The sequence below is a fragment of the Vanellus vanellus genome (assembly GCF_965231255.1).
Source record: "Vanellus vanellus genome assembly, chromosome: 1".
NCBI classification, from domain to species: Eukaryota; Metazoa; Chordata; class Aves; order Charadriiformes; family Charadriidae; genus Vanellus; species Vanellus vanellus.
In genome coordinates, this window is record NC_138905.1 from 200,156,663 (window position 1) to 200,174,195 (window position 17,533).

The following is a 17,533-nucleotide window of genomic DNA, read 5'->3' on the forward strand; positions in this document are numbered from 1 at the left end:
AAATTCAAGCGCAAACTAATAGCAAGAGTCCTTTTTGTCGGTTGGATGCATTTCCATTTGCAAAACTGAAATTAAAGCCAGCCTGCTACTTTTAAACAAAGCGTTGGAGACATCACAATATACCGGTATCAAATAAGGCTGGCATTAATAGGAATAATATTAACTACTATGCATTAATATGAATAACATTAACTATTATGCATAAATATGAATATGCATCAATAAAAAAGCAAAAAAATCTAGGCCAACAGCACTATAGCCAAAGAAAAGCTACTCCCATCGCCATTTCAGTAGCTGGTAAGAGTTTAGAGATACTAAACAGGCAAGTTCAAAGCCTATATATAAATTAAGGAAAGGACAAAAAAAGGCTGTCATTTGAGAAACAAAAAGAAGTTTAAGGCACTCCCACCTATGTATTTATTTTTATTCCAGAAACTGAGATAAGCCAGATTTTGACAAGGCTTGTGTCAAAATGAAGAGGGTTGATACCACAGTGTTACTAAGGCAGCATAAACTGCACTCAGATTTTTTTTTTTTATTGTGTTTTAAGTCTCCTGAGTACGTAAACCTCTACTCCACTCAGATAATTCCATCTTCACCTCAAACACGGCTTGCACTTCAGGCTGGCTGCCTATTCGGTTTTTCTTTTGCTCCCTGTCAGCAGCTCAGCGCATTTGAACAGACCATACTAGCTGATGTTCACGCCACATGAAGCACTTGCGGGAAAAAAAATCCTGCGTATATTGCATACATTTATGTCACAAAATCACGGTGTGGTATTAGATACCAAGATAAGAACGAATTACAGAAACCTTAGAAGAACTATTCAGAGAGGAACGTCTCTAGATTCTGTAGATGAAAAGGAGCTGTCTGATCTATGAAATGTAACTAGTAATAAACCCAAGTTCGGCGTATCTCCAGCTGATCAGCTACATGTACACAACAGGGGTAATGACATTTTGTGAAGGCACTGTATTTTTTTCTGCTATTAAAGAAAAATAATTCCTTCTCAGCGGTTAACAGAAGCCTGCTCGCTTGCAAGAAAAATTCCTGTCAGATACTGTTTCTCAGGACTCAACCCGATACAGATGTACGATGGGGAACGGGTGTTGTCGTTGATAAAAAGGAATACAGGCAAAGGTCATATGCAGATTTATGAAAAATAAATTTATTACATAACACCTTGTTTTAACAATGTTTGATTTTTTTTTATTCAGAATACTTGCGTCATTCATGTAAAATAGTTTGATACAGTACATTGTATGTAAGTTTTTCCTCATAAATTCTAAGGCTCTCCTAACACCTTGATCCTCTGCTGTAGGAATGGCACCCCTAAACAACGTGCGAACATTTAAAAGAAATAATTAACTGAACAAAATTTAAAATCCACTACACCAAGCTGGTTCTCAAAAATCATGACGAAATATCTGAATGGATGCCGCACCTTTTTAGGAAATATCACTCATGCTTTTTTAATCCCAAAGCATGCTCACAAATCATTAACACCAACAGGAAAAAAATAAAACACTGTCTATGACAATCATTTTAGTTTGTTTGCTGAACCAAACATGTTTATATCAATGACAACATACTTATTTTACTATCAAATAGCAGCTTTAATACCAGTCAAGTCATAGATTTAAAAACAAAACCAAAAACTTATGTTGGAAATTAATCTTTGGGACATTTGTAATTGCTGGGAAAAAATGCAAACGTTTCCATGTTCTTAAAAAAAAAAATCTCATTGTAGCAATCGTGTCGGTCATAAAACATTGATCGAGGTGGAAACTGAACCAACCCACAAAAGTCACTAAAAATAAACGTCTATCAAAATTGTCTCAATCGGAGTCACGGTTAGTTTGCTTTTTTGCCATGGTAACATATACTGTATGCTTCAAGTACCAGTTCAAAGATGTTGTGTACTATTGGTCAGATAAAGTTGTTACATCAAGAGAATTCACCACATACGACAACAAAAATGCTTGCCCCTAGCACATTTCACAGCTTCAACTGCTACAGACTGTCACTGAAAAAAAATGCATCGGTCAGTCTGAACCATGTCAAGTAAACTATGGAAGTAGCATATCCACAACACAAACTGTGCTAGCACTTTCTTTTCAAGTCTAACCCCAAAAAACCAGGTACAATTTGGGAGCCACTACTCCGCTCTGTGGAAGGGGGTGGATCGTGGCGATCGGACAGGTTGGAGGTGTGGTTGTACAGTACATTCTCGTGGCCCAAGCCGGGTTCCAGGCAGGCAGCTGCGCGGCCGGTCCTGCAGCATTAGCAACAGTGCATTGGCGTTATTGGGATGCAGCTCAGTACCGATGTGTCTGATGCGAGTACTGTGGGGGCTGCTGGGAGGTAGTTGAATATCCCATGCTGCTCTGTGGCTGTGATGTGCTTGGTCCAGGGTTGGGGTAGGCAGCATGGGGGTTGGAACGCTGTAGAGGGGCAAAAGCAGAGGAAATGCTATCCTTCATACATTGCAAGACATCACCTACTGATTTAGTTCTTCAAGAGGCACCAAGCACACAGTCTCAAAGCAGCTGCACTTCCAGGCTTCTTTTCACCTACTCTGATTACAGCAGGTGTAGGTATGAACATCAGGAATACCAGATTAGACAGTGAGAGCTACCACCCTTTAGTTATCCACCCTAATTACCACCTGTGAATCTACACCTATCATAGTCAAACCTCCAGCCAGCCCTCCAGATGGCTACGGTACACCTGCATGTTACACAAGGCAACCACCGCTCACAGCAGCAGTCTTCTCCACTTGCTCCCTTCCCCTACCAAGAAGGTATGTTGGGGTGGAGGTCCAAACATCTGTGCAACTTGCTGCTGACGAGCATTATTCTGGAGATTTTCTTATACAAAGGATATGCTTGACACCCTTTTGTGTGCCCTAGGAGTAAAAGGCTGAGAGCGCTGTGATTATTTAGGCTACGGTGTCATCTAGCAGCAGCCTTACAAATACTTGAAGGAGAGGTAAAGAACAGCCACAGACTTCCCAGTGGAACTCAGTATTTCAGGGAGAAATGACCATAGACTGTGGCCTGGAAGGTTCAGGTTGGACATTAGGGGTAAAAAAAAAAAAAAATTTAAAAAAAGAAATCACTAAGAGACCAGTATAGCACTAGAAGAACTTGCCCAGAGATGCTGTGAAGTCTCCGACTACAGAGCTTTTTAAGACTCAGCTGAACAAAGCCATGGCTGACCTGATTTAGCATTAGCAACAGTCCTGCTTCCAGTGGGAGACCGGGCTAGAAGGTCTCAAGGCCCTTTCAACCAGCATTTCTACAATTATTTATTGAGCGGAGCATTCATCACTGCAAGAAACTCTGAGCAAACCAGCAACTGCCTACTTCAATTTTAACCTAGAAGTTAGCTATTTACACATCATGCATTATAAAGGAAAAAAGATTGTCAGATTTTCAATCTAAGCATGAGTGCTTAGTAGCGTTTAACATTTCATTAAATTAACACAGTTTCAGGACATTACTGTGCTATTTTACATTTATGTTAAGCTTTACACATACACAAATTCTGCAGCATTTAGAAACTGTTGTGTAACTTGTGAACTCTTGGTATCACAAGATGTATTAGGATTTTTAGCAAAAGCTGTTTCTAGTAAAGGTCTGGAAACTTCTCTAAGGTGAATATTCCAGGGCTAGGGTATTGCTACTGAGACCTGAATACACAAAACTATGGTGAACCAACATCCTGAAAAAGTAAAATATTAAAATAGCTTTACAGATTTTATAAGTCGCAACATGAAATAATAAATAGCAGCTCATTTTTTTCCTGCTGTTCAGCATTTACAATGGAAGCTATAACCAGGATGCTGAGATGATGGCAGAAATGAAAAGGAAAACTCTACCTGTTAACATGTGCTCACAGGACTGAGCTAATTCTTTGGGGGTGTACAGCATAAAGGGGAAGAAAAGCTGGAGCAGCACTTAATGCCAGCAGGAACAAACCAGCACTGATGAACTGCACCATCAACACAGAGACTGAGCTTTTGTGACATTTGCCTTCAGTCTTGAGAGATGGACGAAGTCACTGTCACAGCTCTGGGTCACCCTGCTCCATGTAACAAATACAGGACGTACTTCAGAGTATTCTTTTTCTGAATATTCTTTTTGCACAAGTGTGGCTCCTGTATGTAGGAAACTGTCACAAGTTTAACCATTTAAATACTGACCATTCATGTCAGTTGTAAACATTTTCTGCAACCTGACTTCTAAGACAGATCTTATTTTAGATGGACGCAATTAAAAAAAAAAAAACAAAAAAAGAAATCAGACTCTTTCACGACACCCAGCACAACAAATGGCTTTTGTTTAAGAACAAATGTAAATATCCAGTCTTTTATAGATACCATTAAGCACCCAGAGAGGCTAATCACAAGCAAAAGCTCAGTAGTGGAATTGCTCCAGCCTGTTTAGCCACATTGCCTTTGGAAGTGTCACATTCCAGATTTAAATGAGAAGGCAAGGAAGCCTGTGTGCCATGTGTCTACTATTTTTATGCATGGCAGAAAAGGATACAAGGTCAACTTGCTCTGCACAGAGTAATTCGACTTCTGAGTGGATGGAGAAACTGCCTTAGTGTGTCTTGCCCAGGAGATGGCAATCCTTCTTCACAAGCTTTATATGGGGAATTTGAGCAAATTAAATGAAGAACAAAGGAACAGGTGTTTGATTAAAACAGAGGGCTGTATTGTAGTATTTGTTTGCCGTCTACTCAAGTTGCAGGATCAGAAGCAAAAAATGTGAGGAATTTTTTTCAGGGAGACCTGAAACCACCAATAAGCAACTCTTAACTGCTTTTGTTCCAGTGCCAGCAAGTTCAAGTCTCCTCCCTTTGATTACCATGTTTTCCAGATACCTTAATCAGAAAAAAAATCTACCCACTGCCTTCTTGCAAGGCTGTAGGACAGATTTATTTTTTTTTTTTTTTTAAACCAGGTGGTTTGTCTCCTAAAGACACAGCAAAAAGATTAGTCAGGAGCAGTCAACTTACCAATAAGAGCTCCTGAGATAGCAAAATAGCAGTTATCACTATCTCAAGGAAAAATTATTCTGAAATTACATTTCTTGACAAAGGCTACCCCCAGCTACAATCCTGGGATGGACATCTGAGAGTACAAAAGTTTTGATGAATGTGAGTTGAAAACAAACCAGCATCAACTCCTGCTGAAGCAATCTGAGTCTTCTGACTTCTCAACTAGCAAATCTCAGCCCTTGCTCAAGGAAGTGGAAGCTGAAGTTTGTTCAAACTGCCAAGCTGCAGTAGCAAAATGAGGTGAAGGGCATGTAAATAGGGCATGTAAATGGGGCTCCCTGACACAGTATGTGCAACCTCTGCATCAGTCTCCTTAGATATGTGGCTCAACACGAGGGGAAGATTAAGAGAGAGTTGCATTTGCCTTCTTAAAAATACACACACAGAACAGAATTAGTAGACAGAGACAGCTAAAAGGCCCAAACAGCAATCAACTTTGCAGCTTGTCAAACTGAATGGGATGAATCTCATGTAAAGGAGTGCTCTGTGATGCATAACCCAAGTAAAAGAAAGACAATGTTTACACTTAGAGGCACCCCAAACTGCAGTACTGTAGTTAAGACTGACCACTGTTTCACAGAGCTCTAAACATTTGTATTGTTCAAGAAGAACAACTTGAAAACTGAAATGCTATTTATGTCCTGGGATGAGCTGAGCAAAGGCACTTGTGGACTATATGAAGGATCTTAGAGCAGTGCTCCTGAAAATGACCTTGGTTTACATTTTTCGGTACTCTCAAGTTTTTCCCAATGCTGGAAATGCAGAGATCTATGCAAGGATGAGGGTAACATCCCCAAGCAGCCTTTGAGGACATCTGGTACGCTCAAGAACAAACTCCAAAATGAAAGATTTCAAAACCACTGGTGTTTATGGAGAAACAGCGTCAAACTGTGAAAAGCAAGCTGACAGCAGCAGGTTTATTGACAGCATTCTTTAAGTCTCCCTAAGTTTTGAGTGGGTTCCAGATATTGGGGGAGGGATGGAAGGACAGACTATCCTTTTGCGTCTTTAAATTAACTGAAAACACTGCCAGCAATTTCTGACTTCCCCATCTTTCGATTCCATCAGAGACTCTCTTCCAATTGGCCTTCTGCACTATGCACTCCATGTGAACAAGTATTTATCAGCTCCTGCAGGCTAACATTTTCACCAGTATGCCTCCTCTTGAGATCTTCTATTCCCTAGGCTTCCAAAATCTGCCACCTCTCTAACTACTCCTATGCACGTCATTTGAAAAGTCTTCCTTGTTCCTCTTTTACAATTTCTTAGCTTGCATTAACTAAAGGTTCTGTCTTCTCTGGGAGTAATCTCATCCAAACCCACAAATTCAGGTATCGTTCCCTGGGATGACTCTCAGATATTCTCCTCCTCCAGACTCCTGCAATTTCCTAATGTTTGACCATAAACTCAAATGCAGGACGGCTAGAACACAGTTTTCAAGTTTTCCTCATGCTTTTTTCCTACACTCCTCTTACTCCTCACTCATTGATTGCCAACACCCCCACCGCCTCTTCAGATCCGGAATACCTGGAATCTGCCTTGGTCTTCAAAACAGAGATTATGACAGCATCATGTAAAGTCTTTCTGTTTCCCATCCCAAATATTGCTTTCCAATCCATTTCCCCAACTAAAACTCTTGTTCAGATTCTTATTTCACAGCTTGTTTACTGCAATATCCTTGCCTCCTACTGTTACAGGCTTGTTCAAATAAGGAATGGTATTTCCAGGTGATACAGAGTGCGGCAATACAGGCTCCTGTTCCACAATCAGCGTTCCTCAATATGAAGGTAAAAATTAGTAACTGTAATAATCTCTGATCCTAATTTCCTTACTGCTAACCTAAAGAGCATCAGCATATCAATTTACAGGCAAACCATCAACTAAACGCATCTGAAAAAAACATCTGAAAGATGCCAAAAAATACCAGTTAATACAGTGACATTTACAAAATTATTTTTTTAGCTTAAAGAGAAACTGCTGTAAACATGAGAACCAAATACACAATATATGAATAAACCAAATACCTGATAGTCTGAGGTCATAATAAGTCCACCTGAGGTAGTGGTAGGAGGAACAACTCTCACTTTTTTCAGTGGGGGTCCCTGTGTGTGACTGTTGTCTTGGTTCCCTGGATGACCAGTTCCATTAGTATGGTTATTGCCCTGCTGCTGCTGCTGGTTCTTCTCAATAGTTTAAACACAAAGAAAAAATTCAACTCAAAAGCAGTACGTGAAGTAACACGAAAACAGGAAATAGTGTGAAAGCCAGTGAAGCATGATGATACTGTTCTTCCAGTACTTACTTTGTCTCCTTTATCATCTGGTTCTTCTTCTGTTAAAAATTCTCGTTTTGGGTAAGGGATTTGACAACCTGCAAAAACACTGTCCCCCAGAAAAGTCTATTTATCACTGTATTAGAACAGAAGGGTTAGACCTGTAAGATTCATACTTCACCCATGCTAGTTTCAAGTTGCCTGAGCCACAGCCTAATATCTGTAACTAACAGAGAAGTTTTCCCCGTCTTACTTTCATCATGTTCTGAACTTAGTAAACCTATTCAACATTTACTTTTAATCTTCAACTGCCTCTTATACAGTCAAACTCCTAATAGTTTTCATGACTTCTGGTAACTGGCGTCTGGAAAGGTACACCACCTGTTAGATATCTGCAAGGGCACAAAGCTATCTTAGTCCAGCTATCACGTAATTCACAACCCCAGGACTAACTAAAAATACTCCTGGAAACTCCACTGACTATTAATAAAACCACCTGGAACAAAGTTTAAAAATACCTAGAAATTTAATCTGTCAATTCATATCTCATGGTCTGCATGAATTTGCTACTGCAAGCTAATATTTACCTGCCCTTAATCAGCAGAACGCATTTATAATAAAGTCTCTGTACACCCGTTAGCATTATTCATTGTGTATTCACATTAAAATGCCAACCTAACGTTGAGAAAAAAGCCAAACGCTGTCCTAAAAGCAGTTTCTGCAAAAGCAAATCATTCACATGACAACATTAAATCACAGAGACGGGTCAGGAGCTGTTATAAATAATCCAGTAGGTTTTAGTGAAATAATTTCATTTTTAATTAATTACTTATAAATATACATACCATATTTTATACATTCTTCCCTAGATAATGGTAGAGAATCATACACAGGATGCACTAATAGCCTTCCTAAAAAGGCGTACAATCATGCTCTCTGGCTAGTCTTTTGGGAGGTGGGCTTAATTTTTAACAAAATCACTCATTGTCCCTAAATTTTCTTCCTTTTGTAAATCTCCCTGTGCAAACAAAAAAAGAGGAGTGTCTACAGAAAATGGATTTAAGTTGTTAAGGATGACAGCACAGAGACCCAGAGTTGACTTCCCCCACCCACTGAATTTACAACAAAGGCTAAGACAGAAAAATGTAAGCTAATTAGAGAGTGTCATATGGCATTCTGGAGCAGAGAAGTGGACCTGCAGGCACTTAGCAGTTGTCTACAAAGATCTGTAGCGTGCATAATCAACCTGTCAGTGAATAACAAGATTAGTGCTGGGACTAATAGGATCAAAGTTCCATAAAGCAAGAGATTAATAAGAATGCTACTTAATTTTAAAAACCACAAATGGCATTTTAGTGGTTATAGCTTTCTTTGGCTGTTAGAGAGTAAGTATTTAGCTCAATATTCACAAACATATTTATAGCAGAGAGAAAGCACGCGTTTCTAAAGCATCTCTGGATGTACTGATCGGTTAATAAACTGACCACTTACTCGGATGTGGGAAGAGGATCTTCTAAGAAATAGGGATCCTGCATAGCCTGTTCTGAGGTAATTCTCTTTATTGGATCCATAGTGAGCAATTTCTGAAGCTGCAAAAACAAGAGATAAAAAACTCTGTGTTACCAAAATGGTTTACAGAAACTTCACTGTGAGTATTATTGCTGAAAGCCAAGCTGATACAAATGTGTGTGAACTCAAAACCCTAACCATAAATGGCATAATCACATTCTTCCCTCTTGTTAAAATAGTAACTTCACTTCCCATCGAAAACCACCTATTTTTACTTGCAAAGCCCACGACACACAGTTAGGTCCAGGCAAAAGTGTTCCAACAACAACATTCAGAGTTTCCATGACATATCAGCAGCTTTAACCATAGAATCATAAAATAGTTTGGGTTGGAAGAGATCTTTAAAGGTCATCGAGTCCAACGTCCCTGCAATGAGCAGGGACATCTTCAACTAGATCAGGTTGCTCAAAGCCCTGTCCATCCTGGCCTTGAATGGTTCCAGGGATGGGGCATCGACCACCTCTCTGGGCAACCTGCTCCAGTGTTTCAGCACCCTCATTGTAAAAACTTTCTTCCTTATATCTAGTCTAAATTACCCTCTTTTAGTTTAAAACCATTACCTCTTGTCCTATGACATGAGGCCCTGCTAAAAAGTTTGTTCCCATCTTTCCTGTAGGTGTGCTTTAAGTACTGAAAGGCCGCTACAAGGTCTCCCCAGAGTCGAGTCTTCTCCAGGCAGAACAGCCCCAACTCTCTCAGCCTGTTCTCATAGGAGAGGTGTTCCAGCCCTCCGATCGTTTTTGTGGCCCTCCTCTGGACCTGCTCCAACAGGTCCATGTCTTTCCTGTGCTGAGGGCTCCAGAGTTGGACCCCAGGTGGGGTCACACCAGAGCAGAGTAGAGGGGCAGAATCCCCACCCTCAACCTGCTGGTCATGCTTCTTTTGATGCAGCCCAGGATACAGTTGGCTTTCTGGGCTGTGAGCGCACATTATCGGCTCATGTCCAGCTATTCATTCACCCGTACTCCCAAGTCCTTCTCCCTTTAATGGTCTGTTCACTTCCCACAAGATGCAACATGCACATATTGAGCCTGGTTTCTTCAATTACACTGCACTTAAGAGGAAGCAAAATCAGAGGGCTAAGAAGCATACTATGTGCTGCCTGATGCCCAACTTTAAAAAAAAAAAAAAAAAAAAAAAGCACAAACAAGATGCTTCAGCAACAGACAGCAGAGCAAAAATCCTAAGGTAATACACAAATGAAAGCTTACGAAAATAAAATTGACCTGACCAAAGCAAAGGGAAAAATTTGTATAAAAAGGAAGTTACAAACATTGCTACTTAGATGGACATGTTATGAGAAATGCTTAGGATGCATAGCCAGAAGCTCCTCTTGAGTAACTTCAAATACCAAGAACAGACATGAAGTCTAAATTCAGCACAGCGTTAGATATTGAAAGGTAACTCTAAAAACCAGTTTTACTGTTTGTACTGTTTTTACTCTTCCACTTTCATTTTGCACCTATGTCAATGTTTCAGAAGCTGGCTGGACTCTATACATTTGTCACTGCAGCACCTCTACAGTGATTTTCAATAAAAAACATATTAGAAACATCATGCTGCCTCCATGGGTCTGAAGATTTTTCTCCATTTTAGGAATAGCAGACCAGAGTGATTTTATTTTACTCTAGCAGTGAATTGCAGTGATGCATTCTAAAAGTATGTGTCTCTTATTCAAAAGGTCTGGTGTACGTGGATATTTTTCTCCCCATACACCCAGCAGTTTTGTGGAATACAGCTATGCTGGACAAACAACAAGAACAGAACAAGGCAGAACAAGATAACCCTCAGATACTCCATGGAAAAAGGAAAATAGTGAGTCTTCATGTTTCACCATAGAATACAGTGTCCAAGGCAAAACTAACACTGTGACATATTGTCAAAGCCAATGATCTGTAAAAGAAATGCTACACTTTTAACCTATAGCTTTTTTTTTAATCATGGATATAACAACTTACGCAGAAACTACAGAGGCAAACAATATTAATATTACATTTGCTATTCATACTTTTCATGGGATTAAATTCACCTTTTTATAAAGATCCAGTGTCATGACCTACGTCTGAACTGGTCATCTCCTTTCACTACCTATTGAGTGAACATACACAACCACAATGAAGGCCTCCACGCTGCAGATCGCTAAAGTTAGACAGTACGTTTCTCTCCTCAGCCTTCAGTTTTAATGGCATGGTTAAGAACATAATAAATATGTATTACTACCACCAATCCCGTTTTGTTTTCCATATCAACAACAAGGACTCACAGTAAGTTATTTCAGCTCTCTGAGTCCGCATGTAGTCTTTGTAGAATATCAGTTCGAACAGAACAATTCTTGTTCTCTCAAACAACACAAAAAGCAATCCCTGGTGCCAGAAAAGGGGAAGGCAAAAAATGGAAAACAATTGCCAATGTGCTGAAAAACATCACAATCAAAACCCATTGCAAAATTCTGGCATCGTTTCTGGCAATTAGGTTATAAAGCTGTCCAACACACACTGACAAGATGTGAGCAAATTTGGTCATAATCAGCAACGGAAAATAGAACCTGCAAGAAAAGTTTAATGATTGCGCGACCATTAACACACAGGGGATCAAAAGTCCTATTTTGCCCCTTGTTCAGATGCCAGCACAGAACTGAATCTTCCACTTATTATTACAAATATTTTCTATTTTAAAAATTGTTCAATTAAAAGATCAGCTGGCTGAATGACATAACAAAAAGTAAACTTCATAGATCAGCAATGAATGGGACAATCACTACAGTTCATATGGACCAAAGCGACCAAATGGAAGATGAAGCATCACTCAATTAGCCAGGAGCAGCAGCTGCGTACCCATTTTCTAGGGCATAAACAAATAAGTAGGAAAACAAAATCAGGAAAGTGAAAGCAGAAAAAAGCGTAAGCTGCAAAAGCAGGAAGGAGCCAAAGTTGCCTCATGTTAACACATCAGTTCTGCATGTGAAAAGGGACCATGTGCATGAGTGTCAGGAAAGAGGGAAAAAATCTGGTTAATTCAAGTTGGGAAATGAAAACATTTCATTTTTGGCAGTGACAACAATCCAGGATTTACTAGTCCTGGAATTATTAGTTCTGGCATGTTTTACAATAGTAGATGTAAACAGCTTTTTTATCTGTTCTAATGCAGAGAGTAAAAGGGCTGCGAGACAGCTTGTGGAAGAGTAAGACCTTGGAGTATCTCTGGAAGAACTGGTACCACGAGACTCGCTGAACTTTTTCAGGCTCTGGTGGAGGGGCCTAAGGCACTCATCTGCAGTTCAGCTTACCCTCAAACAACAGGAGTGGAAACCTAAGGTACCTTCCAATTTTGACAGCACCCCAACAGTGTTTTAAGATGTTACTTTGGAAAGACCAGGGGTTTTAAATGGAATCTGATTTTCAGTGAATTGTTCTGACAGACAGCAGTTAGCAGAAAACTAAGAAAGTTCTATTAGAGCTAATTAACTATGAACTTCACAGTACTTTCCTCACAATCCATATCTACAGGAGGTATAAAAGAACATGGCTACATCTAAACTATTAAATACCCTATTTTTTATCTTGCGTGACACTGACTGACACCATCCAAATTGTAGGAAGCTCACTCTCTTGCTATCAGTTCTGTTGAGAAAAGGTGGGTGGATATCCAAACTGGAGCGAGTGGATGAGGCAGCAGTTGAGCAGCATGTTCGGTCAGGAGTCCATGCTCAAGCTCACCTCCTGGTCCTCGTTTGGTACTAAGAGATATGACCAAGGATGGAGGGGTGGTAGTGGCCTGGTAAAGGACGCCATTTCTTGATTTTGCATTTTAATGTAACCACTGCTTTTGGGTACAAAAGCAAACATGCTGAATACATTCAAACGGTTATTACCCTGTTGTGATACTGCAGGGAGAAGAGAAAACGCTGTAGTTAAGTGTTTTAAGCTATTGTCGTGTGATTATTTTCCGTCTAGTTTTGTTGCTGTGTTGAAAACAATTTCTAAACTTGCAAGACTGGGAGAGCAGATGAGAAATTTCAGGTTGGTTTGGCCAGAGCACTCACAGCTCGTAAGAGAAGTCAGTTCGTTCAGAGCAAGTCTTTTTATGGACTGCCAAGATGTACAGCAAAGCCTGAACTACCTGACTTTTACCTGAGCTTGGTGTTAAACCAAGAGACTGGAGAGCGATGAGAGAGAAATAGTTGAGGAATCGAGGCAGAGGAAAAGCACTTGGATTACGTGAAGTCACTGGCCATGTTACTGGCATGACATGAAGTCACAGACAACAGGTTGTTGTCTGGAAAAAGTTTTTAACCTCAGATTGCCTAGGTGTGATATGAAAATCTAATGCGACTGATTTTAATAGGCAGAACTGAGTTTTCTCAGCTATTTGTCATTAGTGATAATTAGCTGCTTTCAGATTTTGGTACAGCAACATAGTTTTGAGAGCTTTAGACTCCAAATATGTCACAAGTCACATTTGTAGGTGACAAGCAGCATGTGTGTTCTCAAAGAAGATGAAGTTAGGTTAAGTACTGATGCATACAGTTGCATAATTTTATGGAACGCCAGCTTAGAGTGGCTGATGAGAAAGATCTGCAAATTCACTCAATTTGCTTCACTTAAGTGTCCAAGGATGAGTTTTTGTATTCAAACCCCATCCAGTGTGAAACATCATATTCAACAGATACTTCACGTTCATTGTTTTTTGCTTCACTGCAAACACTTCAGTTTGAACACTTCAGTTCTTCACAGATCAACGTAAACTTTTTATGCATTACATACAAACACAGAGTGCTCTGTAGCTTCCAATTGTGCTTGGCTACAAAAATCTAAAATCTTTATCAGAGAGGCCTCGTTTCCTTGCTTATGTAAACACCTCTAGTATTTCACCAACTTTCAACTTTAGAGAGCAGAGCCACTTCACAGTAAATGATGCATAATGGTACAACCACCAGGTAACTTTGTGCAATGAGTACCTGATTCAGCTGGTTATACTTTTGGCTTTAATCTGAACCTTGAATATACATTCTATTTTAGACCAGTTGCAGTACAACCCATCTGCTTGGAAACCCCCATTAAATAATACTTGTGCAGTATGCCACAAGAAGAATATTGCCTCAGAGCTGCTCTGACTGAAAGATAAATTCCCAAATTTATATAGAGGAAAAAGCACTGAACAAAAAAAGATGGCTGCTTAAAAGCCCTTGGGTCTGATCATCAGAGAAGGTACAGCTTCCAGTGACTTGAACAAAAGCCACAAGGTCCTGGGACACCCAGGCTTCTTAACCATCTTCCCTTTTCTCCAGTTTATTCCTGTCATCTCCAAGATCAAAAAGCTTCCTGTTTTCTTCCCTTATTCCTGCCCCCACAAATAATATATTTGCCTTATAATTCTGGCCTGAAAATATCAAGATAAGAATGTCCATTCAGAGAGACTAGATATACTTAAATTCTTTCTTCTCCATGTATATATATATATATATATATATATAAAGTTTTTCTTTGAGACTTGAATGTTCTTTAAAACACTGAAGAAAAGGCCAAATATAGTAATTTCTGGAACAACATAACACAGGCACTTCCAGGGCTGCGCAAGTATATAATTTTAACTGGATTTTAAATAATAAAATAATTTTAAATAATATAATTTTAAAATAATTTTAAATAATAATAATAATTTAAAATAATTTTTTTTAAAAGTTATACACTCTAGAGAGGAAATCATTGTTATAAGAGTACTAGGAAGTTTTCATAGGAGAGCTACAAAGTGTAGCAGGAAGTGCCTTAGTGCACCAGGAAGACACTAAAATTTTCCAAACTACACGTTCAAGTCTCAAGTTAATTTTTTGTGTGTATTAAGTCTGTAATATCTAAGCTTAATAAAGAATATGTAAAAAATTAGGCATTTAGGAATTTATTAAAAAGAAAGAAATAGGCTATTAAAAGTATGTCAAGCAGCAAAAAGGGTAAGAGTTGCAGCAACACTGCAAACAATTACAAACTAAACATGACTTAAAGACTGAAAACTGGTATACTCGATACAGAATCTAATCCAGTGAATGACTCACAGAATCATTTTATCCATGTGATAAGATAAGGTCGTTTTGCAATTCTCAGATTGCAGACTGTTATTCTTAACTTTATCTTATAAATATTATACCTTATTTTATAATTAAAGTTAGTCACAGTGTATTTGACACCAACTCAACTCTCACTTTTGAACAACTGTAACCTATATGAGGGGGTTGATTTTTCACGCGTGTAGGAACTTACCAAGTGGAATGCCTTACTATCTGGTTTAACTTTATGTTTTTCCATATATTTGATAAGGCTGCAGTTGGTATACCTAAAAAAGGAAAAAAAAGTGACTTTTCTAATATGCAAATCCCCGATACTGCAAAGTTTGCTTAGTAGCCACAAACCATTAATAAGAACAATTTAGTCTCCATTGCTAATCCACTAAGCAGGGAAAAACCACAACTACCAGAGATTGCTTAAAAATCATTCAGACACTACAGAAACACGTCTCTACTTCACATGCTTGCAAAACCACATCACATCCACCCAAAAAGCACACTTTGAACCCACACGCAGACAGTAAACTACCACTTGGATTTAAACTGCCTTTTAGCTATTTTACTACCATACAGTTTCATTCTGTATATTTCTAATACGAGTAAACACGGAGATAAATACTAAGCCCATCTTAACACTCTCCTGCAATGCACAGGTTGCTACAAGTACATCCATGAATTCACTTTTTTGAAGAGGAACTCAGAAATAAGGTTTTAAATGGTTACAATAGCATGGCAGAGGCAGGAAATGTATGTAACGGTACAGCCCCAAATCCCTCAGCATGGAAACAGGGCAACAGCGTGGGCTCTTAAGTGCAGGTATTAGACTCTGGCAATGTGACAGCAAAACTGAAAGGTATTCTTTTCTTTAGCCTTCATAAGCTACCTTAAGACACCAAACCTAACAATTACACCCACTGTTTGCTGGAAACAGTATAAGGTTACCACATCCCTTTTATGCAGCTATCACAGAAAAGTAATTTCCAGTACCACAGATTTGGAAACAGCTGTGACAAACTATGCTCAGCAATCTTCAGAGCTGCGTGGGGTCTTACTGGCATCACTCATTTCACACCTGCCACCTTACCATTTACAGTGTCTCTGGTCACTCTTCTGATTCACACCACCTCAACAGGCCAAGTTCACCATTATGAAACTATTTTGTTTTTCTTTTTTTCACAATCTAAGTCATAACCATTTCATAGTCCTTGTTTGGCACTTACATAGAAAACATCCCGAGCTACAAGAAATCTAGGGTAGGAGGGAGAAGTGAAATACGCTTTCTCACGAAAGCTCAACTCAAAGCAGACTTACGTGTTTCTCCGGAAATCTTTCATTAAAGTTGAATGTTCAGGCATCTTTTTTATGTCTTCCCAGTCTTTATCTGCAAAATCAATATTTATTAATAATTTTTTTCTTCCCCCCTCCCAAGTAAAACAGAGGTTTTCCAAGTATCTCCGTAGACCTGATTTTTTTTTCTCCTTCTCTAATCTTGCAGTTACTAATTTCTTTGTAATCCTTGGCTCATATTCCTTCATCACCTCTTCACAACAGATCTTCACAATACCAACACCCAAGAGTTGTGCACTGATTAACTTGAGAACTTAAAAACAGCTACCAGCTACAGTGAAGATCACCATATGCTCAGAAGACAACACAGAAGAAAACCACGTCAGCCACCATGCTTGCACTCTTCAGGACTGTTATTTAATTTATAGTCGTGATCTCAGGACAGGAGTACACAGGACTCCTGCAAATGCTGTCTCCTTCTAAGGGATTTTCCATTCTCACAGCACTGTCTTTAGTTACAGGAAAATGCCCAGGGGTACTGTGTAAATTTCTGCTGTCTCAATGCAAAAGAAATACTGTTAGCCAACAAAAGGTTAAGAAAAAGTAATATTTGCATACTCAAATTAAAGTATACTTCATCTCAACTTCTCTGTGTAGACAAAGCCTGAAATAGATTTAAAAATAAAACAAAAAAATCCCTGTCAGTACCTAGCCCCAAATGTATTACGCTCTAACTCCTGAAAAGGCTCTGTGGGCAAGTAGCTTGATTCAAGTCAAATCTTTACTAAGTCTTATCACAATTGCAGAACAATGGGAGCTTAAAAACATTAAGTGAATGAATAAATCGGAGGTTAATTTTTATTTATTTAAAAGAAAAGATTCTCCTCTTTCTCTATCCCCTATCCTAAAGACATGTGAAACTGTTTCAAATACGGCAACTGTCAATTAAGAAAACCCAAAGTTTGCTGCAGTTAAATGAAAAATAATATTTCTTGGTAAGAACCCAAGACCTTCAAAAATCAAATGCAGACCATTAGAAAAGATAATTTAAACCAATCAGAAAACAATAATGAGAGTATCATCTATTAAAGCTACACAAAGAAAAGGTAAGACCCAAATGAAGTAAGAAAAGCATAAGAAAAGGGTAAAATTCTAGGCTAAAAGCAGAAAAACACAGTATTGCTTGGAAAAAAAAAATTAAGGGGTATTTTCAATAAAATAAAAATACTTAATATGCAAAGGCAACACTTCCAGGAATTTCATACAGCAGCATAGAA

At 38.9% G+C, this 17,533-nt stretch overlaps 1 protein-coding gene across 2 annotated transcripts in view; it reads right to left on the bottom strand.

Annotated features, from left to right (window-relative positions):
* Positions 1-1,146: 1,146 nt before the first annotated feature.
* CDK8 (cyclin dependent kinase 8) overlaps positions 1,147-17,533 on the bottom strand; it is a gene marked incomplete at its 5' end in the record, with an annotated part of 94,194 nt that continues 77,807 nt past the window's right edge. Inside the window, 6 exons of one of the 2 annotated variants that reach the window (XM_082488325.1) lie at positions 1,147-2,444; positions 7,095-7,250; positions 7,373-7,451; positions 8,834-8,931; positions 15,166-15,238; positions 16,281-16,350. In XM_082488325.1, the coding sequence (XP_082344451.1) occupies positions 2,319-2,444; positions 7,095-7,250; positions 7,373-7,451; positions 8,834-8,931; positions 15,166-15,238; positions 16,281-16,350 (602 nt within the window). In that variant the 3' untranslated portion in view covers positions 1,147-2,318. Of the gene's footprint in view, positions 2,445-7,094; positions 7,254-7,372; positions 7,452-8,833; positions 8,932-15,165; positions 15,239-16,280; positions 16,351-17,533 lie in introns of both variants that reach the window. The other variant, XM_082488324.1, reaches the window with a different exon arrangement.